Source organism: Haliotis asinina, chromosome 2 (assembly GCF_037392515.1).
Source record: "Haliotis asinina isolate JCU_RB_2024 chromosome 2, JCU_Hal_asi_v2, whole genome shotgun sequence".
In the NCBI taxonomy this organism is placed as follows: domain Eukaryota; kingdom Metazoa; phylum Mollusca; class Gastropoda; order Lepetellida; family Haliotidae; genus Haliotis; species Haliotis asinina.
The window spans coordinates 10,130,451-10,157,059 of NC_090281.1; the positions used below are offsets into that span (position 1 = coordinate 10,130,451).

Consider the following 26,609-nt stretch of genomic DNA (forward strand, 5'->3'; position numbering starts at 1 on the left):
AGTTCCAGGTCCTTGAGGGTTCTACCCTGTCTGATCATTACAATCAGGATCAGGGTGTTCCACAAGGCAGTATTCTGTCTGTGACTCTTTTTAGCATCAAGATCAACAGTTTATCAAACGGTTTAAACGATTCCATTGATGGATCGTTATTTGTGGATGATTTTAATATTTCTTGTGGTAAAAATATGCATACCATTGAAAAGGAATTGCAGTTGTGTTTAAACAAGATTAATAAATGGTGTCTTGAAAACGGCTTTAAATTTTCTAAATCGAAAACTAACTGCATACATTTTTTTTTCGTAAATACAAACCACATAAAGACTCTGAACTGTCTCTAGATGGGACGTCCATTAAAGTTGTGAAGGAAGCCAAGTTCTTGGGTCTAATCTTTGATTCACATTTAACGTTGTTACCACATATTAAATCACTACCTTAATTATTGCTACCCTTCTCCATCTATATCGATCTCTCGTACGTTCTAAACTTGATTGTGGCTCCATCGTCTATGGTGGAGCCTGCAAAAGCAACTTAAAACTGTTAGATTCAGTCCATCATCAAGGTCTAAGACTTTGTCTTCGCTCCTTTAGAAGTTCACCTGTTGACAGCCTGTATGTCGAGGCTGATGAATCATCTCTTGAGCATATAACTGTGTTTTCAATCCTCTGTATGAGGATTTATACACTAAGAAATCTTCTCTTGTTCCGCCTCTTGGTTTAAGAATAAAACAACTTATTTCTGCTGCCAGCATGGAGCTGGAAAACATAGCTCCTTTCCGTCTTCTTTCTTCTCCTCCTTGGCAGTTGGTTAGGCAACAAGTTGACCTAACATTAACTAACTAACTAACTAACTACATAAATCAGAAACGAATCAATTACAGTATGAACAAGAATATAATCAACTGAAACATAAATATAGCAATTATAAATGCTTCTTTACAGATGGGTCCAAGGACGGTGGCGCTGTGGCTTGTGCCACTGTCATTTGATCCAGAGCAATATCTTCTAGATTACCAAATAATAGTTCTATTTTTACAGCAGAAGCTAACGCCATATTAACAGCTCTTAAATATATGCAAAGACACCCAGAACACAAAGAGTACATAATCTATTCCGACTCTCTTTCTTGCCCTCGGGCGATTAAAAATATTTCTTGTAAACATCCACTTTTAATTGAAATTACTGAAATTGTGATATTCTAGTTGTTTTACTGTCCTTCGTTGACAGATTTTACCAGATGCATATATTTCATTTCAATGTTCTCGTCACGATATGCTGAGATATTGCCGATCTGACGTTAAATCTTAACTCACTCTTTCACCTAACATTAACTACATTTAAGAAATCAGACACTAATGAATTACAATATAAAGACGAATATTATCAATTAAAAAATAAATATACCAATTACAAATCCTTATTTAGAGATAGGTCCATGACGATGGATCCACAACAATGTCTTCTAGATTACCGGATAGCAGCTCTATTTTTACAGCTGAAGCTATATTAACAACTCTTAAATATATTCAAAGACACCCAAAATAAAAAAAAAATACATAATGTATTCAGACTCTCTTTCTTACCTTCAGGCTTTTAATAATCCTTCTTGCAAACATCAAATTTCAAATGAAAATATTGAATTGTATCATGATCTTGCTACTCGTCAGTGCGACAGCGTCTTTTGTTGGTTACCTAGCCACGTAGGCATTTCTGGCAACACAATGGCCGATCTTGCTGCCAAGGGCGTACTCAACAAATCTAGTATTAGGTCTTACATCCGTGATCTTGTGCAAAACAGTGGGACACCCAAGTATTCATGAATAAATTAGATGAAATAAAACCCTACATTATTCACACCTACTTGGATTGTCAGTCCAGATTTGAAGAGGTCATTTTGCGACGATGTCACGTCGTCACGTCGATGTCACATACGAGATATACTCATTAATATTTATTGAGTGAGTGAGTTAATATTTAAAGTCACATCGGCAATATTGACGAGAACGATTAATTCTAAAAATACAAATGAATTAATAGCACATAGATTGTAAAACCCTGTCAACGAAGGAGAGTACAACTAACTAGAATATTACAGAGTAGAATGTAAAACTAGTGAATAGACCTAAAACAATGTAACTATAGAGGACAGTACAATATAAAAATGAGCTATAGGTTGCTAACAGCTGAAGATAGATCACCATACTATGGAGTAATATTTATTGAAAGGTGATGGTCCTCCGTTTTGTATCCCTTGTGATGAAAGAATCACAGTGAAGCATGTCCTACCTGACTGTGTTGAATATCACAGGGGATGAGTTTTTCAACTCACGAACTTTGAATGATCTTTTTAACGATATTAGTCCTCATTTAATTATTTCATTTTAAAGAGAATCGATTTTGTAAATACATAGATATTTTATAATCTGAAGTTTGAATTAGTAACTCACAGTTTTAGAGGCTGTATCCTCGATGGGGGTTAAAGAACTGTATAATTATTGTCCTCCTGAGAGGGTACATAAGTCCCAAAACATTAACAGTAAAATTAAACTTTCCACTGTTTTTAATCGTAGCACATGTGCATTTATAAGTTTTGGCTAGGTGTCTAAATAGCTGACAACAGGGATGATGTAATCCAACTAGGGCCCATGCAGGTAGCAAAGGTACTGTAAGCCCTTATGGTCCCTTGTATGGTGATCTACCTTCAGTGGTTGGTGATCTATAGCCCGTGTTTTGTAGTGTATTGCCCTTCACTGTTTAGGTTTCTAATTACACAGTTTTAGTTTTACATGCTAGTTTTATGTTCATATCTGTGATAATCTAGTATTTTTGCTGTCCTCAGATTTCTAGATTTTTACGTTTCAAATTTATTAATTTCAATATTGATATAAATGTGCCTGCAATATTGCCGGTGTGACGCTAAATATTAACGGACTCACTCTAGATACAGAAGTAGGAGCTAAGTGCAACACAAGGTCAGTTCATTGGATATGCAACAGATAATGTAGATCAATCTCAGAACTTAATACTCACGATGATTTTTTTGCATGAATTAGGGCCCCGTTCCACCAAAATTATCGTAGCGCTGCGATGATCGTAGCTCTCATGCTTTAACATAGCCTTACCACTGTTGTCGCGCTACGGTCGCTTTAAGGAACGGGTCCCAGCTAATAACTGTTTGCTTATGATGCTGAGGTGTTGCAAAGGGATGGGACCATATGTTACGGAGATGCTGAATCAAATTGCTTTTTGTCTTACATGTAGAATATAAAATGACACAGTAGACAGTATCATACTTAATATTGAGTTATGTCGCCTGTACGCCTATCAACTTGAATCCATGACTCAAGACTGCATTTGTTCAACTGGCGTGTTTGTGAGTTGTCAGACAAAGAAGCAAAGCGTCAGTACACGTATGGAGAAGTCACATCTAGCTAGGGTCATATAGCCATACAGCCAGTGTTAGCCAGGGTCAAGTGATACATACACAGATTCATGTCCACGTGGAGGTCAGCTGGTTGTATTTGACAGACACTATGTGACATAGGATACTCTAATGGATTTACTGTGAGAATTTGTCACATGTAGACATATGGAAGTTCCTTCATGCATCTTCGGGTCCCGAGTTCCATCAGGTGACAACAAAAAAAAAAAAACGCTAACAAAAAGTGTCCAGCAAGATCGTTATTTGAAACGAAATGCATAGAGGAGAATGATTTAGTGTTCTACATGTGAATAATTCTGCACGTGTAGTAAACTGTTTATGGGGAAAAAACGAATGAACTATACAAAGTGGGAAAGAAGTTCTGTCAACTGATGAAATGAGAACATTTCTCAAACAATCAATTTGCTGTAAGAGAAAAAAGTAAAATCTCCCTTGAGATGTTAAAGGAAGGGAACTAATCTGCGTCTCTTTTCCCGTATAAAACATGAACGTTCCCAAAAGGATAAGGCAGTACGTTCCCTCTGACAACACACAGCATAGTTGTTTATCTTAGTAACATTCATTAACCCCATATGGAAATACACAGATAGTCCATAGATTTCGTTATCTGCGGAATTAACGGATGACAAGGTGCTTGTTTTAGAAACTTACTTAGACTGCTGCTCGCAATTCCCCTGTGCTTAGTATCTTCCACGTGGGAGAGAACTGTATAGTTTGCCTCATTAACTTCTTTCTATCACATTTCATCTGAGCGTGAGCCACAAAAATGCAATACCGGTTTACCTCAGGAACAGAAAGACGCCGGTCAGTATCAGCGCGCACAGAAACATGCCCTGGCACAAGACAGTTATTGTGCAGCTGTTCTGCTTTAGTGTCCTTCTTTGTGTAGGCGCTATGCCCATATCATGCAGCATCGAGTCATATCCCAGCCGTAAGAACGTTAACTCAACAAAAGGTCTTAGATGGACGTCCATTTTGTCAGCTCGCGCTGACTGCCTACATCGTTGTTACAACGACATCCTCTGCAAGAGCTTCATCTATAACCCTCTGACAGGTATCTGCTCTGGCTATTTTGCCTATCCCCATAGAACCAACACTGCAGATCTGCACAGCTCTTCTGGCTCGAAATGGTTCACCATGTGCACAGGTATGAGGTCTCTACAATAGTATCTCCCAGTTTGAAATGGTTAACTTTGTGTTATAGTTATGTTATATGCTGTCAGTAATGTAGTATCAGTCCAGCAGGAGAATCTCAAGAGTGGCCTAGAAATAGGTGTTGTCTGCCAGCATACCAAATGTCATGGAAATGCTCGCAGGCCCCTATCACAAATAATGACCTGCAAAAACTGACAAACTGAGAGGATTACAAGCCTTTACATGAGCCCAAGACTTGAAGCTAATGCCATACTTACTGAAATTATGTCAAACAAAATCAGTACTGGGGAAGTTACGATTTAAATGTTTTCAGCTGCCTCCTCCTGGACTATATTCCCTGTTTCAAAGATGTTCACTAATTGCACTGTACGGCAGTATCCCATGCTTACAGCTGTAGGCGATTGATGAGAGTGATTGGTCAGACTTGCAGATTTAGTTAATGCATGCCATCGTTAAGGTCGGCATTCATGGTTGTGACTCACTGACTCGCCGATATTTAGGTGGAATACTGTTGTTATATAACAGATAATCTCAATACAAGTACTCAAGCTTGTATGCCTTAATGTATCACCTGGGATAAAGTGGTTGGAAGTGTGTACATCTATGTAGGAACTAACGTATAACTTAGTCGCCCAAAATGTTTGCACATGTGTACAGGTATGGGGACCCGCTTATGCGCCTTGTCCACCTAGCTTAATTATATATAAAATGTTTCATTTTGTGAGTAGCGAATTGACACCACTCGGGTATATACTGGCCTAAAGATGTTTTCATCGTGTGTAAACCCGTGAAGGTCCCGGGTAGAATAGGTCTTCAGCAACCCATGCATGTCATAAAGGCGACTAAGCTTGTCGTGAGAGGCGACAAACGGGATCGGGTTTTCATTCTCGCTGACTTGTTTGGCACATGTCATCGGTTCCCAGTTACTCAGATCGATGCTCATGTTGTTGATCACTGGATTGTCTGGTACAGACTCGATTATTTACAGACAGCCACCATATAGCTGGAATATTGCTGAGTAAAACTAAACTTAATCACTCACTCACTCATCATGTGTGCGTTTATCTAATCATTGTATTATTTCCTGTCTGAAAGTGAGTGCCGCACTATACATGGCTATGTGGCGGTCTATCTGAAAGTAGTACTATGCGTGTAAAGTGTATTAGCACCATTGTTTTATATCATGGCTTGATGTGATTCATTGTTTGAACACGTATGTTTGCATTATTGTAGTATATCCTTGCCTCTTGCATGTTTTCTTGGTAGTGTGGACATAACACATCTATGACCATGTCTGTTCACTGTGCATACTTATTTCCAGAACTCAACATTGTCACCCGACAGTGCGGATCGGTTAAATGTCCTGTAACAGCCTCCTTCAGGACAGGGCTCTGTGGGTGTGGTTTCGGGCGCAGGTTTGACCCCTCCACGCAAGCTTGCGTAAACTGTGAGTATAAGTGTGCGCACTTCATCCGCACTTCACATTCCTAGGTATGTTCTTTATGGAAAGTAAAAACAGTAGAACCACCAGTATGTAATGCTTGTCACATAAATGTGTGAGGAACTTTGACTATCATAGGTCCATAATGTAGTGTACTTGTACTTGCAGTAGTTGTAACACCAACCCAGTTGTACATCGTATTCTGATTACGTCATCCACACGTCAGCAGCACGAGAATGATGACGTGATGTATAGGGCAGTTAGTTAGCCGTTTTTAAATAAACCATGAGATTGACACCAGTGCACTCGTTGTGTCTTGGAACCTATAGGAGTTGAGAAGGAACACCCCACACTGAGTACATTACACATAGGAAAAGTAAGATATATGGATGTAATCATCTTTATTGTGAATTACAAGACGTATCATCAGGCGGCAAACATACACTCCAAAATGTCGTGATATTCCAAATAAAGAAGTTGACATCCATAAATCTTCTATTTCTTGTGCACTCCATTCTTAAATGCTCTTCAAAGATATAATATGTCCATATAGGTAGCGTACAGTCAAAGATACCTTAGGTCTCCATGGTGATTAAGGAAATGGTCTAACTGTGGCTGCTGGAGATCGTACGCCATGTTTATATTGTATTTTATCATCCAAAACTGGGTTTCACTGCAAATGTTGCTTGTGCGAGATCCCTAGAGATACACTTGATGGCGGCTCAATATTATGACATCGCTGCACTGCAAGTCGAATTGGCAGTACCGTGGTCAGTGGCGTACTTTTGTCATTGAAATGTGATGAAGAGGGATTGTAGATGATAAAAAATCTCATCTTTGTGTCTTTGATATCAGTACACGTGAGTGATATTACCTATGTTTTATTATTATGTAGTGTCCTTTTGTTGTATCATGCTGGTTTTAAACCAAACCTGTGATATTCTAGTGATTTTACTGACGACAGTTTCCTATGGCATATGTTTGTTACATAATGTTAATATAGGGACTGGCTTTGGTCACGGTATATCTACGATATTGCCGAAGTGACGTTGAATGTTAAGTCATTCACTCGCGCCAATGCATGGTCTGCGCAGGTTAATTGTACAGGTAATTACGTAGGTAAAACGTGAACGGTTTGGGTGACTGGCACATTGGCAACATTCGATCTTATTATTCTTCCAAGAAATACTAGCTCTATCTCAGTGACAATAGCACTCACTTTTCAGATCGTGAAAAACAATTCAGAATTTCTTCTCAAGAACCACATATCTGAAGAACCCAGCGAGGGACTTAGTAACTTTCTCGATTACTGACACAGAGTATTGCTTAATGAATCAGCATCACCGCCATATTGGAATAATGGTGAATGCGTCGTTATGCAATCAAAACAAAACAGCAACAGCACAACAACAACAAAAAAAATATATATATATATAAATAAATAATAAATAAATAAATAATAAATAAAACACATAAAATTCATTAAATAAATAAATAAATAAAATAAAATAACAATAATAATAATAAATTAAAAACCCCGAGTAATTGCCAACTGAGTCAGTTACTGTTTCTCACTCTGACTTAATAAAGGACGAATCTAGCTTAAGTTAGGTTATTGAATCTTTGACTGACATCGTGGCGGTTATCAAATGTTCATCTCTTGAAATTCAGATCGTATCTCTGTTATGTGTTACTCGATGATACACATACAATACCACAACAATTGTCCTCCACACATAAACCATTTTCATAAAACTCAAACAGCAACACACAGCAGGGTGATTTCTTGTTGAAATATATGAACTGGATGTGCTCCCGGTGCTGTTTCATCTCAGCGAACTTGATAAACCTTTGAGACTTCATCATCAAACAAATCAAATGGAGCCTTGAGTTTCAAGTGAACTATAAACATGCAACACGGCAATGGTTTCTCCAAGGCGAGGTTTCATGAGTAAAGTTCACGCGCAGCTGTTGCCGTGCTTTTAATTCTTTGTTTTTAAGCTTCTATCAAACATTTTTGAGTGGCGTTTAGAAATTGGTGTTCAGAACATCAAGGAGAGTTCTGTGGATATACATCTTTTTTATCAATATGAGCGACGTTTCGGTGTAGCTAAAATAACGCTGCTCGTAGAACAGGAACATCGTAGAACAGTAACACAAACTCCAGAGCATCCCCCATTCTGAGATCAACTCCACACCGCTCAACCTCCAGACAAAGGCTATCAAGAGCCTAAACATCATAGAATCTATCAAGCTCAAATCACCCATCCGCACCCGATGTTCCCAATCCAGAGACGAATACCCCAAGAGAACTGTCATCAACCTCAGCATCGAGCAGTTCTCGCAGGAAGATATCGCTGTGGTTGGCAAAGGCCTGAAATAGTCCCCAACTGTCTCCCGAGAATACCGAATCACTACTGATATTAAAGCAGGCCTTCAACAACTGGCGCCTGGATTAAGACAATCGGGAGTCCCGAGAACAGTCTCATAGCTCTCCGACTGTTGAATGGGTCGCATCCCCAACCTCGCACGCCAGACCACGTCCACTGTAGCCGCCATGGTGCCCAGCAAATGAAGCCAAGTTCTTGCTGTGACCCTTGGGGACTCGAGGAACTGAACCGCAGTCCTCCGAACTTTGACGATACGGTCTGGGGCTAGGGAAACAATCCCCTGTGTGGTATTGAACTGTGCCCCCCAGAAAGAAAAGTACTAAAATAAATAGTCTGATCAGTCAATAACCATAGCCCCAGTTGCAAGTCAGAACACCTGTGATTATGAACACCGCCCGAGAGCAATACTGTTACAGGTAACATCCTCAACGATGCATCTATTTGCAAGCAGCTCGAGAAAGATCCCACTGAAAAAGCCTCCACAAAGTACACATGACCTGCAAAAACCCTGCAGACTAACCCTGCAGAAGAAACTCACTGTTCCACATCCCTAGCCACCTTACGACAGAGCTACCATCAAGGTCCACAGAGATCCCATCAAAGTCTTCCTCTTGCTCGAGAAATACAGTCCATTTCAAACATCTTCAACCCTGATGTTGACTACAGTGCGCTCTCAATGCTCACCACAATCCTTGCCTGCAGCATTGTACTAGTAGTACGCAGAAACGTCGTTGATGTGGTGTTATAGTTTTAGGGGGCGTGGAAGAGGCCCGTTTGCGCCCTTCCCAGTGACGAACTTAATAAAAACCTCTCAGGTAATTTCATAGCCACAACGAATCGTTTAGCTAACATAAAAGGAACGACAATACTGTTAATATTAATTTGGATGGTATTATGTCTAATAACCTATGGATCAAAAACTGTAAGTAATCATTTTCATTTTTGAAACCTGAGATTAGGGAAAACCATGAGAAACATGAGGACCTCGCATCCAAAGTATACTGTCGTCAGGCTCCCCATTGTTCTCGGTACCCTTGATTTGGTTCCTCCTGATCTCTTGGCGCAGATGAGGAGAGTGCCCGGGTTCTCCACCGGAAGCACAGCCCTTCTGACAATCTGAGTAATGCAGAAGGCTGCAGTGTTGGGGAGCCTTCATATTCTCTTGGTGGGTTCGCCTAGGCAATGTTTCCAGGGAGAAGTCAAATTCGCTATCTGGGCTGCGTGTAGAGGGGGTGAAGGCCCTGAGCCGATGATGAGGCTTACCGGCCTGACTGTGCTAGGATCACCCGAACCTTCTCTGCATAACTATCTTAATCTGTAGAACATAATAATAAAGGCGTTGTATATCAGCAGGAACTCTCCTTGTTGAACTGATATCATATTGTTCACTGTGTGTTATATAATACGAAATGTCTATTCCAGCCTGCGGATCATACGGGAACGAATACACGCAGCTGACGGGCGTGGGTATAATGGGCTACAACGATAAAAAACTTACCATATCTGACCCCGACTCGTGTGCAATAGCTTGTTCAGCTGAAACATCCTTTGTCTGCACCACGGCCGAATCTGTCTACGGAGAGTGTCGTCTTTCCCCTGTGATGTATCAACCCATTAACATGTCTTTATTGTACGTAGAAGAAACAGCAAATCTCTTTCAACGCCACTGTGCGTAACAGCAATAAGTTTTCATCCCAGCAGCACTGAGCCTTCGAGTATGATTAATTTATTAAACTTAAGGTGACAGCACCGTGAAACATTTTTATATGATATTATCTGTTATTATGTTTGTCTCTTCGATAAAGCACCCAGCGATGAGTTGTTACCCTATTGTAGTCTACCCGTTGTAACAAATAATGAATGTTGAGTAGCCATCCTACATCAAAAGATTACATACCTCCAGTATATACCAACTCATTAAAGATCCTCATCAATGATAATCACCCGCTCATGTATACATCCTCATCATTGATATGCCTCCCTATATACACCACAGGTTTCACTGTCTCCTTGTGTATATCGCAGGCTTCATTTGTTGCGCTTTTATCAAAGACCATGTGTTGTTATTGTGTCTGCCTTCTTAAATCCATATTATACTGTACAAATATATCCTCTAATTTGTATGTATGCCTCTCTATCCTTATGGTGTTCATCACCTGCTTGATGACTAACGGTGTTAAAAACCTAAACGTAGCTCTCATAGCAATTAAGGAGTTTTCATCCATATATCATCATTCCTTAATGAGTGCTGATTTTGTGTAATATATCATAATAGTAACTGTCAAATTCCCTAGCACTATTGAACAGTTCATTGCATGCGTCTTATATGGAATGTGTTGAATAACCAATTATGTCATGAAGCATCCTCACTGCTAACAATTTCGAGGTGTTATTTTGTTGTCTTTCAGCCACTGTTGGATTAATTCCTAGGTCCCGAATGATTCGTGTTTTGATCTGTAACCTGTTGACATTAATATGAACTGACGTAATTTGAGTGAGTATACTTTTACGCCGCTTTTAGTAATATTTAGTATCCCTGAACTATTACGTCGGGGGACCTTAGGCTTCACACGAGCACATTGTTCCCATATGGCATCAAACTCGGGCCATCGGCATGACGATCGAACGCTTTAACCACTAGGCTACCCCTCAGCTCTTGACGTTGTCTGAGGCATGATGGTATGATATCTTGTCTCATTGACACTACGATGTGTTGGTTGCGGCCGTTAAAGGAACATTACGATAGTCTACTTGAGGCGTACATTACTACTTATGACAGAGCGTTTGTGATGGAAGTATCGCTTGCCAGGTGTGTTTTCAATAGACCCGTGAAGATCCGTGTCAGAATTGATCTTCAGTAATCTGTGCTTGACATAAGAGGCGGCTAACGGGATCGGGTGGTCAGGCTCGCTGACTTGGTTGACATATACAATCGCAGGTCAATGTTCTCTGGATTGTCTGGACCGGACTCGATCATGGCTGCCGTCATTTGCTGGGATGTTGCTGAAAACGGCGTAATGCTGAACTCACTCACTCGCGTTTTTCAAAGTATTCCTTATTCCACGGACACCTACTTTTGGAGATGTTATCGTTATGTATTTGGGACCGAGTTTTGTATCGGTGTACTTTCCAAACATGTTAGAAGACATCCATACCTTGAAGACTTAACCGCAGCTACTGTTGCTTCTATTGTTGTTGGGATTGGCAGTTCTCATTATCCTGGTGTCATTGACAATTATTCTTACCCGACTGGCACAGAGAGACCTGACAAAAACGAGAGAGATGATGAAATAAATATAAACTGTAAAACGAACGGGTCTCAGTACAAACCCCCGAGGGACACCACGCCTCAGTAAGTGTCTGTGGCCATCCATGTATCATGATGGTTTGAAGACCAAACTGAAATGAATGACTTGAGCCGTTTATTTCAGTCTCTTTTCTAAGACAGCAGCTTAAGACAGCTTAAGAGATATAAGCACTGACAGTGTGTTTGTGAGGCATTCTTACAGAGAGCCAAACATTGTTTACATCAACGTAAACTCGATTTCAGAGTTAGGGTACAAATTTGTTTCAGTTGGGCATGTTTGCACATACTGTTTTAACCACCTCGGAGCTCATTACAGTTCTCTTAACTGACTGCGACCTTTCATGTTCGAAGACAATAACGTGTTTGCTGTTTTCTAAAAATTCAGGTCAAGGTTCATATGTCTGCGTGATCGGAAGATCTATGAAACAATTTTTGTTTTATTATATCAATCTCTTCAGCCCAAAAAGGTTACCCTGACTCTGAAGTTAATCGAGCCACCCTTCAATAAAACTAGTATGTCGTAGTTGACATGGTGTAGCTTGAAGTGGCGAGAAACAATACCCACTTAATCTTTGAATACAGATGCAGTCAGAGTCAGAATGATACATAACGCCTACCAAAGGATTAGTGTTATATCAAGTGATTATCCCCTTGTTTGTTGTTGGTCAATAAAACTGTTTATCACACTATTTCCTTGTTTGGGCTGTTTATGTAGCTCAGCCGTGAAGATTCTAACTGGGTTAGAATTGGTCTTCTCTAATCTATGCTTGACGTAAGAGGCGACTAACGGGACTGGGCTGTTAGAATCGCTGGCAGACACATGTCATCGTATCGCAGTTGGAATATTACTGAGTGCGGCGTATAACTAAACTCACTCTCTGACCTTTTCAGCTCAACCAAAGGTAGCCACTTTTTTGTGCTTCTCCACTAATAGCAGTGCCATCTCATTGATTTGGTTCATCCTTAACTTTTGTATTTGTGTGGAAGGAACTAAAGTCTAAAGTTCCAATGAACATGATGTACGTTTGTGATGGCACTGACGACTTGTGTTTAATATCATATATGTGTTATACGTTCCTGTAAAAATCTTTCTGGGCAAAGGGTAAATATATTGAACCGATGTATGAAATTGAACACTAGTCTCATGCGTAGGCATTTCGGGGGAAAGAACTGGTCATCAGCAACCCATGTTTGTCGTAAGAGGCGACTAACGGGATCGGGTCCAAGATCGAAGCAGGGGTACGCACCCCTCTTTTGTCCTGAAAATGTGTAAAAAGATCATTGAAAACTTGAGAGATGGAGTGAAGGTGTATCCGCCCCTGTAACATATGGTACCTTATACACAGAGTGAGTGAATGAGTTCATATTTAACGCGACATCAGCAATATTTCAGCCATATCGTGACAAGAACATTTAACACTAAAATGGGATATATGTACACAATAAAAACCTGTAGCCGACAGGATGTAGAGACAATACATTATACAACACGGGCTATAGATCGCTAACATCAGAAAGTAGATCACCATACTAGGGACCATGAGGACTTACATTACTTTTGCTACCTGGGGGATGGACCCCAGCTGGATTTACACCATCCCTTCAGCCGCTGGCGATTGTACGAAAATTTAGCCAAAATTAAAAGAACATGAATACTACGATTAAAAACCTGGTAGACTTAAATTTATTGTGAATGTTTGTGGACTTTCGTACCCTCTCAGGAGGACAATAATTTTACAATACTTCAACCCCCTTTGAGGGTACAGGCACCAACAATTCAAGTTACTAATCCAAACTACCAATCATTAAAATACATCTATCTACATACTCTGGCGAGTATACGAAATGCTAGCCAAAATTAAAATGACAATGCCACGATTAAAGACTTGGTACACTTAAATGTACATAGTAGACACATATTTCATTTCAGTATCAAATGTTCTCCTCACGATATGGCTGAAATATAAATCTTAACTCACTCACTCACTTAAATATACATCGAATGTTTCGGGACATACGTGCGCTTTCAGGAGGACAATAATTTTACAATACTTCAACCCTCTTTGAAGGTACAGACACTAACAATTCTAGCTACAAATCTGAACTACTAATAATTAAAATACACCTATCTACAGAACATATTACTCATAGCTCAGCAATGAAGTAAATTTCCTTTAAAAAAACAAATAATCAAATGAGCACTTACTGTGTTAAAGAGATCCTTAACTGTTTTTACAGTAAAATACTTATCCCTTATGATTCAACACAGTCAAGCAGGATATGCTTGACCGTGACTCTCTCATCACAAGGGATACTAAACGGGTGATACTCGCCTTTTAGCAGGCATGCATGAGTATATTGCTTATGACCAATACGACATCGTCGTAAAATAACCTCTTTAAATCTGGATTGACACCCCAAGTACGTGTAACCACTTGGGTGTCCCACTTCTCTGTATCAGATCACGGATGTAAGTTCTAATGCTAGCTTTGTAATCAGAGTATGGAATAAGAAGTGGTGTCACAGATTTGTTGAGTGCTGCCTTGTTACCAGAAATGCCTACGTGGCTGGGTAACCAACAGAAGACGATGTCGTATTGGCCAGTAGCAAAATCATTATACAATTCAATAATTTCTATTAAAAGTGGATGTTTACATGATAAATCTGCAATAGCCTGAAGGCAAGAAAGAGAGTCTGATTATATATTGTTTACGTTTAGGGTGTCTTTGAATATATTCAAGAGGTGTTAATATGACAATAGCTTCTGCTGTAAAAATAGAACTGTTATCTGGTAATCGGCCACCTCCTCGTGGTGGATGTTGGGTAACGCCAAGAGCCGTTCATCCCCGTTGTAGACCCGGGGGTATATTTGGTCACCCAACCCGTTTGCCGTCGGTTGCGGCCCTGTGTCGGTGGAGGAAGGGATCCTGGTGGTTGAGGGCATGGGAGCAGGACCGTTGTTCCTATTGCTCAACACACCACTTTGGCCCTGACTTCACCCAGACGGGTGGTTGAATGGGCCCGGTTCATGCTAAGCTCTGTACATGTAAATTTGTTTCACATTGTTCCACAATTTTTTGTCTTGGCTTCACGATGGTTCATTTGTATTTCGATTGTACAATTCCAATTTCGTAACTTGCCTAGAGTCCCATGTCCAGAAGGCAGTGGCTCATGGGCCAATCAAGTTGAATAATTACTTTTGTATTTTCTGCTTGAGTATATCATCCGGGTATCCTTGATGCTGCAGGCAGGAAAGCCGTCTGCTTTTAGCATTGCCATTGTGATACTCCGTGGCGGGAGGGGAGCTCGGATGATGAAACAATATAAACTTACAATGGCTTACGAAACTCCCCTAAAAAAACTAAACGTCCTCTTGATACTACTGATCCTGATAAGTACCAGATGGAAATAAACAAAAGAAATTTTACTCAAAATCTCAGCTTTGTCGAAGCGAAACAACTTGTTCAAAGATGCGACCCACAAGAAACATGTGCTTCTAAAACAAAAACACCATCTTAACCATCCTCTAAGGCTTCTAAATCTTCCTCAGCAGCTCAAACAAACTTGACTAGTGCACACTGATTCCCCAGGGGTTTTTTCATCCGCTATATCCACTCCGACAGCTGAGCTACTTCCTCACATGTCGCAAAGTCAGTCAGGGCCAGCTTCTGATCATGCTTCATCATCACAGCCACCTGCAAGGTTTCAGTCTTTGTCAAATGTACAACAAAGTCCTAAAGGAATAACTGAACCTATGCCTGATTCTTAAAAAAAGCAATGTGGCAGAGCCCCGAAAGGATCTGAAAACAGAAGTAAGCTATATAACAAATACGGATCACTTGGGGACATGGACGTGTCCGAAAACGTCCAATCAAGGGCGCACAGCTTGTCGCCCTCAAAAAAGTGCGGGGTAAATCCCCAATCAACCCGCCCAAACGATAACCCATTCAAAAAATATTGTACAGTGGAACTAGAGGTCTAAGGACCAATTTCAACGAGTTACAGCTACTTGTCCAGGATTTTGCACCATCGGCCTCCTGTCTCCAGGAAACCTATCAGAGGCAGACAGACACTTTTTGATTTACGTCAGTTCATTGCATATAATTATTTTTCATCTCCAGGTGATAGGGCCACGGGAGGGTCTTCAATTCTTGTAAAGCAGGATGTTATCCATAGTCCTGTAACACTCACAACTAGTCTCCAAGCTGTTGCAGTGAGACTAACTCTTCACGTTACCTTTACACTATGCTCTTTATATATTTCACCTTCATCGGCACTCCAGCAGTCTGATCTGCAAGCTCTCAATGACCAGCTTCCTAAACCTTGTATTATAATGGGTGATCTCAATGGTCATAACCCGATTTGGGTTGTACAAATACAAACTCTAAAGGTAAAATACTGGAAGATTTATAGCCAATAATGACTTGTGTATATACAATGATGATTCAAGCACTTATCTGCACCCTGCAACTGCCACCTACTCTTCTCTGGATCTGTCTCCTGCAGACTCTTCTCTACTAAATGAATTTGAGTGGTCAGTCCACAATGACCTCTGTGGAAGTGACCACCTTCCAACTATCTTATAAGCAATTAATCCATCTGATTCTCCATCTCATACAACATGGAATTTTTCCAAGGCAGACTGGTCGTTATTTAAAACGTTACGCACATCTAAACTACGGCCGCAATGTTTCCGTGATGTAACTGATCCTGTTCGGCTTTTTTCTGACACTTTAAATGAAATAGCTGATGTATACCAAGGCCCTCTACTGCTCCACATGTACGGAAACCGTGGTTCAATTCTGACTGTAGGCAAGTCAGAAAAGAGAGGAAAAAGGCAGAAAATTATTAAATTATTTCCGCCATCATGCAACTGTCCACAACTTGACTAAATTTCGAATCCCTAATGAGAAAGCCCGTCGTACCTTCAAACAAAACAAACGGCAATCTTGGAGGAACTATATTTCAAGGGTTAATTCGTGTACGCCTGTGTCCAAGGTATGGAACATGGTTCAAAGAATTAAAGGTAAAGGATCAAAATCTTCAGTTCACCATCTCAAAGATGGAGATAATTTAATTACCGACATGTCTCATATTGCAAAAATTGGCGAAACACTTGCCAAAAATTCTTCAGCAGCAAATTATGTGCCTGAGTTTCAGAAATATCAGAAACAACAGGAAAAAAATTAATCAAATAATGCTGAAGATTATAATGAAGTGTTTGCATTACATGAGTTATATACAGCTCTTGAGCAAGCTCACGACACTGCAGCAGGTGATGAAAATATTCATTATCAGTTACTGAAACATTTGCCTGAACTATGTCTGGTCACACTTTTAGATATATTCGACAAAATATGGACGTCTGGAAAAATTCCTCCTTCGTGGCATAATGCTATTGTAGTCATAATACCAAAACCTGGCAGGGATCATACAGATCCGTCGAATTAGAGACCAATATCTCTCACTAGCTGTGTCTGTAAAACCATGGAATGTATGCTAAATAATTAGATTGGTATCTTGAAACCAATAATCTCGTAGTACCATTGATCATTTGGTCCGCTTAGAATCCTTCGTTAAAAATGCTCTAGTAAATAAACAACATGCTGTATCAATTTTCTTTGATCCTGAGAAAGCTTATGATACGACCTGGAAGCATGGCATTTTGAAGGATTTACATCATTTTGGATTGAAGGGCCGTTTGCCTCTTTTTATATCAGGGTTTTTAAAAGACAGGCAATTGCAAGTGGGTTCTACCCTGTCTGACCCTGTCATTACAATCAGGATCAGGGTGTCCCTCAAGGTAGTATTTAGTCTGTCACTTTGTTTAGTATTAAGATCAACAGTTTATCCAAGATTTTAAATGATTCGATTGATGGATCACTTTTTGTGGATGATTTTAATATTTCTTGTCGTGGTAAAAATATGTATACTTTTGAAAGACAACTGCAGTTATGTTTAAACAAAATAAATAAATGGTGTCTTGAAAATGGCTTCAAATTTTCTAGATCCAAAACTAATTGTGTACATTTTTGTAGAAAAAATAAACCGCATAAGGACCCTGAACTATCTTTAAATGGCACTCCCATCAAAGTTGTAAAGGAGGCTATGTTCTTGGGTTTAATTTTCTATTCTCATTTAACCTTCTTGCCACACATTAAATCCCTTAAAGCTAAATGTCTGAAGGCACTAGATTTGTTAAAGGTTCTTTCAAATTCAAAATGGGGAGGGGATCAAGTTACCCTCCTTCACTTATACAGATCATTGGTACGATCTAAACTTGATTATGGCTCCATTGTAGATGGTGGAGCCTGTAAAAACAACCTTAAACTTCTTGATCCTGTCCACCACCAAGGCCTAAGACTCTGTCTCTATGTTGAGGCTGATGAACCATCTCTTACACAACGCCGTATAAAATTGTCTTTGCAATATATTACTAAATTATATTCTGATGAATCAGTTATATGCACTCAATTATATGCAGGGTTAGATTCATTAGAGTGTAGTTTAGTAATGTATTGCAAGGATAATTTAATACGACTTTGTGTAAGAGATGGTTCATCGGCCTCAACGTAGAGACTGTCAATAGGTGAATTTCTGAAGGACCCAAGACAAAGTCTTAGACCTTGGTCATGGACAGAATCTAATCGTTTCAGGTTGCTTTTGCAGGCTCCACCATATACAATGGAGTCATAATCACGTTTTGAGCGGACGAGTGATCAATATAAGTGAAGGAGGGTAGTCTGATCCCCTGCCCACTTTGAATTAGAAACAACCTTTAATAAATCGAGTGCCTTCAAGCATTTGGCTTTTAGGGATTTAATATGGGGCAAAAAGGTCAAATGTGAATAAAAAATAAGTCTCACGAACTTAGCCTCCTTGACAACTTTGATAGGGGTGCCACCTAGAAATAGTTCTTGGTCTTTATGAGGTTTATATTTACGGCAGATGTGTATACAATTGGTTTTTGATTTAGAAACTTTGAAGCCATTTTCAAGACACCATTTATTTATTTTGTTTAAACACAGCTGCAGTTGCCGTTCAATAGTATGCATATTTTACGTCAACAAGAAATATTAAAATCATCCACAAATAACGATCCATCAACTGAATCATTTAAAACTTTTGATAAACTGTTGATCTTTATACTAAAAATGTGACAGACATAATACTGCCTTGTGGAACACCCTGATCCTGATTGTAATGATCAGACAGGGTAGAACCAATTTGAAATTGCTTGAAATTGTCTGTTATTTAAAAACCCTGATATAAAAAGAGGTAAACGGCCTTTCAATCCAAAGTCATGTAAATCCTTTAAAATGCCAATGCTATGAATTCAGGGAAACGAGTTCGCAAGCCGAAATCATGTAAATCTCTTAAAATGCCATATTTCCAGGTTGTGTCATATGCTTTCTTAACATCAAAAAAGATAGACACAACATGTTGTTTTTTAATCAGCGCGTTTTTCACAAATGATTCTAAACGCACTAAGTGATTCTTACAGTACTTCTGTTTTTACGGAAACCACATTGTATATCTGCTATAAGGTTATTTGTTTCCAAGTACCAAACAAGTCGATTATTTATCATGCGTTCCATGGTCTTGCAAACACGGCCAGTTAATGAAATTGGTCGATAATTGGATGGATCCGTATTATCACGTCCAGTTTTAGGTATTGGTACTACTATAGCATCACGTCATGAAGGAAATTTCCTGGAAGTCCAAAAATTGATAAGAGCGTCTCTAAACAGGATTCTGGTAAGTGTTTCAGGAGTTAATAATATATGTTATCAGCTCCTGTAGCAGTGTCATGAGCTTGATAAAGAGCAGTATGGAGTTCATGAATAGAAAACGTTTCATTATAATCTTCCCCATTATCAGAATTGAAATTAATAGTTTTCTTGTCTTGTTGTTTTTGATATTGCTGACATTTAGGTATATAATTAGAAGAGGAAGAATGTTTAGCGAGGGTTTCGCCCATTTTTTTGCAATATCTGATTTATAAGTAAGTAATTGATCTCCATGTTTAAGATGATGGACACTAGATTTAGTACCTTTACCTTTCATTTCCTGGACCATGTTCCATACCTTGGACATAGGTGTCCATTTATTTTGGATACCTAATTTTGCCAAGATTGGCGTTTGTTGTGTTTAAAAGTACGCCGCGCTTTAGCATTTAAAATTTTAAATTTATTTAAATTATGCACCATAGGATGGCGATGGAAATAATGTTCTGTTTTTTTCCTTGTCTTTCTAGCATTCATCGCTGAACCATGGTTTTCGAATATGTGCAACTGCAGATTACTTTGGTATACACTCATCAGCTATGGAATTCAGTTCCTCAGAAAAAACATTCAATAGCATCGGGAACGTCAATAAAACGTTCAGGTTTAAGGTTTTCAGCACATAGTGTTTCATATAAAGCCCAGTTAGCCTTTTTAAAATTCCACCTTGATGATGGAGGAACATCAGATGGACTTACAGTTTTTAATATAGTTGGAAAATGGTCACTTCCACAGAGGTCATCGTGGACTGACCATTTGAATTCATTTAGTAGTTCTGAATTTGTGAGTGAAAAGTAAAGTTTTACTAGTATCCCTTGACTGTATCAACTTTTTGGCTTCAACAAAACTGATATTATTAGTGAATTTAATCCTGCTTATCTCCATCTGCTTTTTCCAAGTGGGACAATCCTTAGAAAAGACTGACGATTTCCAGGGCAGTTGGCACATGTTTTGGATCTACTGTCACAATCTTCTGTTCCATGTGTATTCTCAGCACAGTGAGCACATATAACAGACAATGTGCAAGTGTTCACGCCATGTCCAAACTTCTGGCATTTGAAACATCTCAGAGGGTTAGGGATATATACATCAACATTAACATTGTAGTAACGTGCCTTGATTGGTTTGGGCGGATTTAGTGCAGAAAAAGAAAACAGGTATGTGTTAGTTGGAACACTCTCATTGTTTCTCAGAGTGAAAAATCTTTTTACATACATCACACCTCAATCCTCCATCTCTGATATAACGTCAAGCTCAGTGCTCAGAGTTCTATGTGCAGAGACCTCCAACAAACCTTTTGGTGGACAACAGGTTAGTTGCTTGCTGTTTCTATTACATTCAAGTAATAAACATCCTGAACGGAAGCGTTTCACATCTTTAATGTCTCCTGCTATTCCGTGGATATGGATCTGGAGGGTCGCTGTTCATCGTCATCATTATCGAGTTGGCGTTTCGTTTGTTTATTTGGGGTTTGGTATTCCATGGTAAGTTAGTATGGATTCGTCATCCAAGCTCCCCACCCCCACGGAGTATCACAAGGACAAGGCTAAGAGCAGGTGGGTTTCCAGCCTGCAGCACCAAGGATACCCGGTCGATATACTCAAGGAGAATAATCAACAAGCAATTATTCCAGCAGATTGGTCCATGAGGCACTGCCTTCTGGACATAGGACTCAAGGCAAGGTATGAAATTGGAGTAATAAAATCACAAAACAGATATATCATCATGAAGCCATGACAGCTGACTAAAGTCTTAAATATTTCCAAAAATTATGTAGCAAAATCTACATGTACAGAGCTTAGCATGCTCAGCCGATTGATTGAATTGGGCCGTTTCAATCACCCGTCTAGGTGAAGTCAAGGCCGAAGTGGTGTGTTGAGCAGTAGGATCCCTTCCTCCACCGACACAGGGCCGCAACCGACGGCAAACGGGTTAGTGGACCAAATAAACCCCCGGATTCACAACGGGGGTGAACGGCTCTTGGCGTTATCCAGCACCCACCACGAGGAGGTGGCCGTTCAAGAAAGCCTTGTTTACAGAAGAGCGTACATAGGTTACCGTGAATATATAGGCTATTTTTGTATCAACTAAAATATCGCATATCAACTCCGATTTTACTGAATGTTGTAAATACGCATAAGACGAATGTAAATACGCTCCTGAATCGATTTCGAAACGTGATAGTTCGTGTGACGTCACGTTTATTTGTGAAACCATTTCACGAACTACTTAGCACAGCAGGTTAAAACTACCTTGTCGGGATACACACTGCATTAAGGATATGTTGATGCTTTGACACCACAGAAAATAACTGAAATGTAATTTTAAAATTCTGTCGACCATATCCTGGTGGCGAGACTCTGTTTCTGGTATTGCGCCACTGTAATATTTATCAATGGTTCATAGGAGAGAAAAGTGGGCTTGGGTTAAAAGGACTGACAGGTCGAAGACCAACATGTTACTTTTCATCTTACTGATTGTATTTGTAATTGTCGCTAACACCTCGTTGTTGGATTCACTCCCGTTCGGGCAGTGGTTGGGTTGCCTGGTGGTTAAAGTGTTTGCTTGTTATGCCGCACAACCGTGTTCGATTCCCAACATGAGTGCAATGTGTGAAGCCAAATTCAGATGTCCCCCGCCGAAATATTGCTAGGAGATTGTTCATAAAGGCGTTGTAAAACGCACTCATCCCTTTCAAAATCCTAGATGATTTCAATTAACGAAAGCGTTCATAACATCGCCAGGTGTAGTTTATTGTATTTGTTGTTATTACGACAGGAAACGACTTTATTTATCATGTAATAGACACCCCTCCTCTATGTTAACTGACTTAAATAATTAAAACTGAGTGCCTTGTGGTAACTGGAGGGATCGATCCACCCTCCGCTATGCACGGAGGTTTTACACCAATCAATAAAAATCGAACTTTTGTTCATCACAGGCGTTGTGCTTTTCACAAATGAAAGAAACACAAGTGCATTATGTCTTCCTGGTGCACAGGCATTGTCATACTTAATCAAAGTTTCATGTCAGTTATTGTTCATATTACAGAGTTCGACGCTTTTCATTATTGACTTCTTTCCTTTGAGAACAACTTCATGCATTTGTATCTTTATCCGAAGGTTCTGATGCATGCTCAGTTGTATGGTTAGTGTCAACATATTGATGTAGAGTAAACTTCCCTTGGCGTGTGCTTCAGGTGATGGGGGAGAGTTTCAAGTATCCATGCTGCCGTGTCAGCTTATTGTTGCAGTTTACCTTTTCATAGGTTGTTGTTTCTTCGGAGAAGGTCATGGATGGAAAGACCGGCCATGGGAGTATCAAGCTAGTTTATCCCCTCAATATTGTAGTAACCCTCAAAGGTTGTCGAAGTATTGTACAATTACTGTCCTCCTCAGAGGGTATGTAAGTCCCAAAGCACTAAAGATGAGCATAAATCCCATGTTATTGTTAATCGTGGTATATATGTTCTCTTAATTGTGGGCACCCGTGGCGAGCCACCTCCTCGTGGTGGGTGCTGGGTCCCGTCGTGGACCCAGGGGGATATTTGGTCCACCAGCCCGTTTGCCGTCGGTTGAGGCTTTGTATCGGTGGAGGAAGGGATCCTGGTGGTTCAGGGCCTGCAACCGTGTTCCTATTACCCAACAAACCACTTTGTCCTTGACTTCACCTAGACGGGTGGTTGAATGGGCCCGGTTCAAACAATGGGGTGGTCATGCCAAGCTCTGTGCATACACTGTGTATGAGTCATTGCGCAAATTTGATTTGGAATTGTTTGAATTTCGGACTTGGCACTACGGCTGATCTGCAACTTTTTAGATTGTGGAATATGATCATATGAACTTTGCCTATAGTCTTGCGCCATAAGGCGATGGCTCATGGGCCAATCTGGTGGTATATCATCTGAGTATCCTTGGTGCTGCAAGTCGGAGACCCACTTGCGTTTAGCATTGTCCTTGTGATACTCCATGGTGGGTGGGGATCTCAGATGATGAAATCTAACTAACTAAACATGGCTTATGAAACCCCTAAAAAAAGAGCAAGCGTCAACTTGATACTGATCCCGTTGAATCTGACCACAGACTGCCCAACTCAATTGATTACTGGCCTCGTTTTCTTGTCGTTGAGACTACTGACACCGTTGAAGTTGAATCCTTTTGTTGTATCTACAGGTACACAATGCATCGCCAGTGATGTTAAGAACATTAGGCGATTACGTTCTAGTGCTCTGCTGGTTGAGTGTGCAAAAGGGCAGCAAGTTACCAACCTTATGACTACTAAATCATTTGTTGCCATTCCAGTTACGATCGCGGCTCACAAAACACTTAACACGAGCAAAGGAACTGTCAGAGTGAGTTAATATTTAACGTCACATCGGCAAAATTGCAGCCATATCGTGACGAGAACATTCAGTAAAACAACTAGAGTATTACAATAAGAATTAAAACTAGCGTGACAAGTTAAAACCAATATCACTATTAGGACAGTATAATATAAAAACAGGTTATAGATCACCAACAACTGAAGTTAGGTCACCATACTAGAGGCCATGGGGACTTACAGTACTTCTGCTACCTGCATGGTCCCTAGCTGGATTTACACCATCCCTTCAGCTGCTGGCGAGTGTATGCAAGATTAGCCACAAATTAAAATGACAGAAATACTACGGCTACAAAATGGAAGACTAAATTTGACTTCAAATATTTTAGGACTTACGTAGCCTCTCGGGAGGACAATAATGTTACGGTACTTCAACCCCCCTCGAGGATACAGCCACTAATGAGAACTTACGTTAGTCAAAAGGTCCTTCATAGTTCTTGATATAAAATGATTGTCCCTTGTGATGGAATATTCAACACAGTCAAGCAAGACATGCTGTGACCGTGATTATTTCATCACAAGGGATGCAGAATGGAGGATCCTCACCTTTCAAAAGATATTCATGCGTATACCTGGTGTGACCAATACGACTTCGTCGTATACTGACCTCTTCATATCTGGACCGACAATCCAAGTAGGTGTAACCAACATATGTTTTATTGCATGTAATGTATTGATACCTACTTGGATGTCCCACTTCTTCTGCATCAGATCACGGATATGAGATCTAATGGTAGATGGTAGCTTTATAATCAGTATAGGGAATATGATCACGGATATAAGATCTTATTGTAGCTTTATAAGCTGAGTATAGAATAAGAAGTGGTGTCACAGATTTGTTGAGTGCTGCCTTAGCAGCAAGGTCAGCCAAAGTGTTACCAAGGATGGTGGCGCAGTGGCTTGTGCCACTGTCATTGGATCCAGAACAATATCTTCTAGACTACCAGATAACAGCTCTATTTTCACAGCTGAAGCAAACGCCATACTAACGGCTCTTAAATATATTCAAAGACACCCTAAACGTAAACAATATATAATCTATTCTGACTCTTTTTCTTGCCTTCAGGCTATTAGAAATATTTCTTGTAAACATCCACTTTTAATTGAAATAGTTGAAATGTATAATGATCCTGCTACTGGCCAATACGACATCGTCTTTTGTTGGTTACCTAGCCACGTAGGTATTTCAGGGAATACACTGGCTGACATTGCTGCTAAGGCAGCACTCAACAAATCTGTGACTCCATTTCTTATTCCATACTCAGATTATAAAACTGCAATTAGATCTTATATCCGTGATCTGATGTAGAAGAAGTGGGACACCCAAGTAGGTATCAATAACTTACATGAAATATAACCTTGCATTGGTTATACCCACTTGGGTTGTCAGTCCAGATTTGAAGAGGTCATACTACGACAATGTCGTATTGGTCATACAAGGTATACACATGAATATTTGCTTGAAGGTGAAGATCCTCCGTTTTGTATCCCTTGTGATGAAAGAATCACAGTCAAGCATGTCTTGCTTGTTTGTGTGCAAGATTCCATCACAAAGGATAACTTTTTTAAATCAAGAAATATGAAGGATCTTTTTAGTAATGTTAGTTATCATTTAATCATTGCGTTTTTAAAAGAATTAGACCTGTTACATGACTTGTAAATAGATAAATATTTTATGATTGGAAGTTGAATTAGCAGGTAAGATTGTTAGTGGCTGTATCCTCGAAGGGGGTTGAAGTACCGTAAAATTATTGTCCTCCTGAGAAGGTACGTAAGTACCAAACAGTTGAAGTCAGATTTAATCTTTCACTTTTTTAGTCGTAGAATATGTGTAATTTTAAATTGTGGCTAATCTTACATACAGGCGTCAGCAGCTGAGGGGATGGTGTCGACAGGTTCTTCATAATATGCCTATATATTCCTTTTTATGTCACGTATGTTCTCGTCACAATATGGCTGCAATATTGCCGACGTGACGTTAAATGATAACTCACTCACTCATTAACATGGTGAACAGCTGATTTTGAACCTTTGCCTTTTACTCTCTGAACCATGTTCCACACCTTGGACATTGGCGTGCGTGCGTTAAGTTTGGAGACATAGTTCTTCCAAGAAATACTTTTATTTTGTTTGAAGGTACGACGTGCCTTCGCATTTAATATTTTAAATTTATTCTAGTTGTGGACAGTTGGATGGTGACGGAAATAATTTTCTGCCTTTATCCTCGCTTTCCTGGCTTCTCTACGATCTGTATTACACCATGGTTTTCGTACATGTGGAGTCGTAGAGGACATAAGTATACATTCATCAACAATTTGATTTAGAATGTCAGAAAATGTCTGAATGGAATCAGGTACATCATTGAAACATTCTGGTCGTAGTTTCAAGTTACACATAGTTTGATACAAGGACCAAATAGCCTTCTAAAAATTATATCTTGTAATTGATGGAGAATCAGATGGAGTTGTTTCTGAAAGTATTGATGGGAAGTGATCACTTCCGCAAAGATCATTGTGAACTTTCCATTTAAATTTATTAAATAGGTTAGAATCTGAAACCGACACATCTAAAGAAGAATATGTGCCATTGGCTGGATAGAGGTACGTGCTTGAATCGTCATTAAATATGCACAGGTCGTTGTTAGAGATAAACTCCTCAAGTATTGAGGTGAGTTGTGGCTGTTTAAGTCACCCATGATAACACTGGGCTTCGGT

The 26,609-nt window shown here is 39.7% G+C and overlaps 2 protein-coding genes across 2 annotated transcripts in view; both read left to right on the forward strand.

Moving 5' to 3' along the window:
* LOC137273232 (microsomal glutathione S-transferase 1-like) overlaps window positions 1–26,609 on the forward strand; it is a 394,294-nt gene that overhangs the window by 274,559 nt on the left and 93,126 nt on the right. The window lies entirely within an intron of this gene.
* LOC137272260 (uncharacterized) lies at window positions 4,267–10,286 on the forward strand. Its single transcript, XM_067804621.1, has 3 exons — window positions 4,267–4,585; window positions 5,915–6,040; window positions 9,847–10,286. The coding sequence occupies exons 1-3, from the start codon at window positions 4,267–4,269 to the stop codon at window positions 10,098–10,100; spliced, it is 699 nt and encodes a 232-aa protein (XP_067660722.1). The 3' UTR covers window positions 10,101–10,286.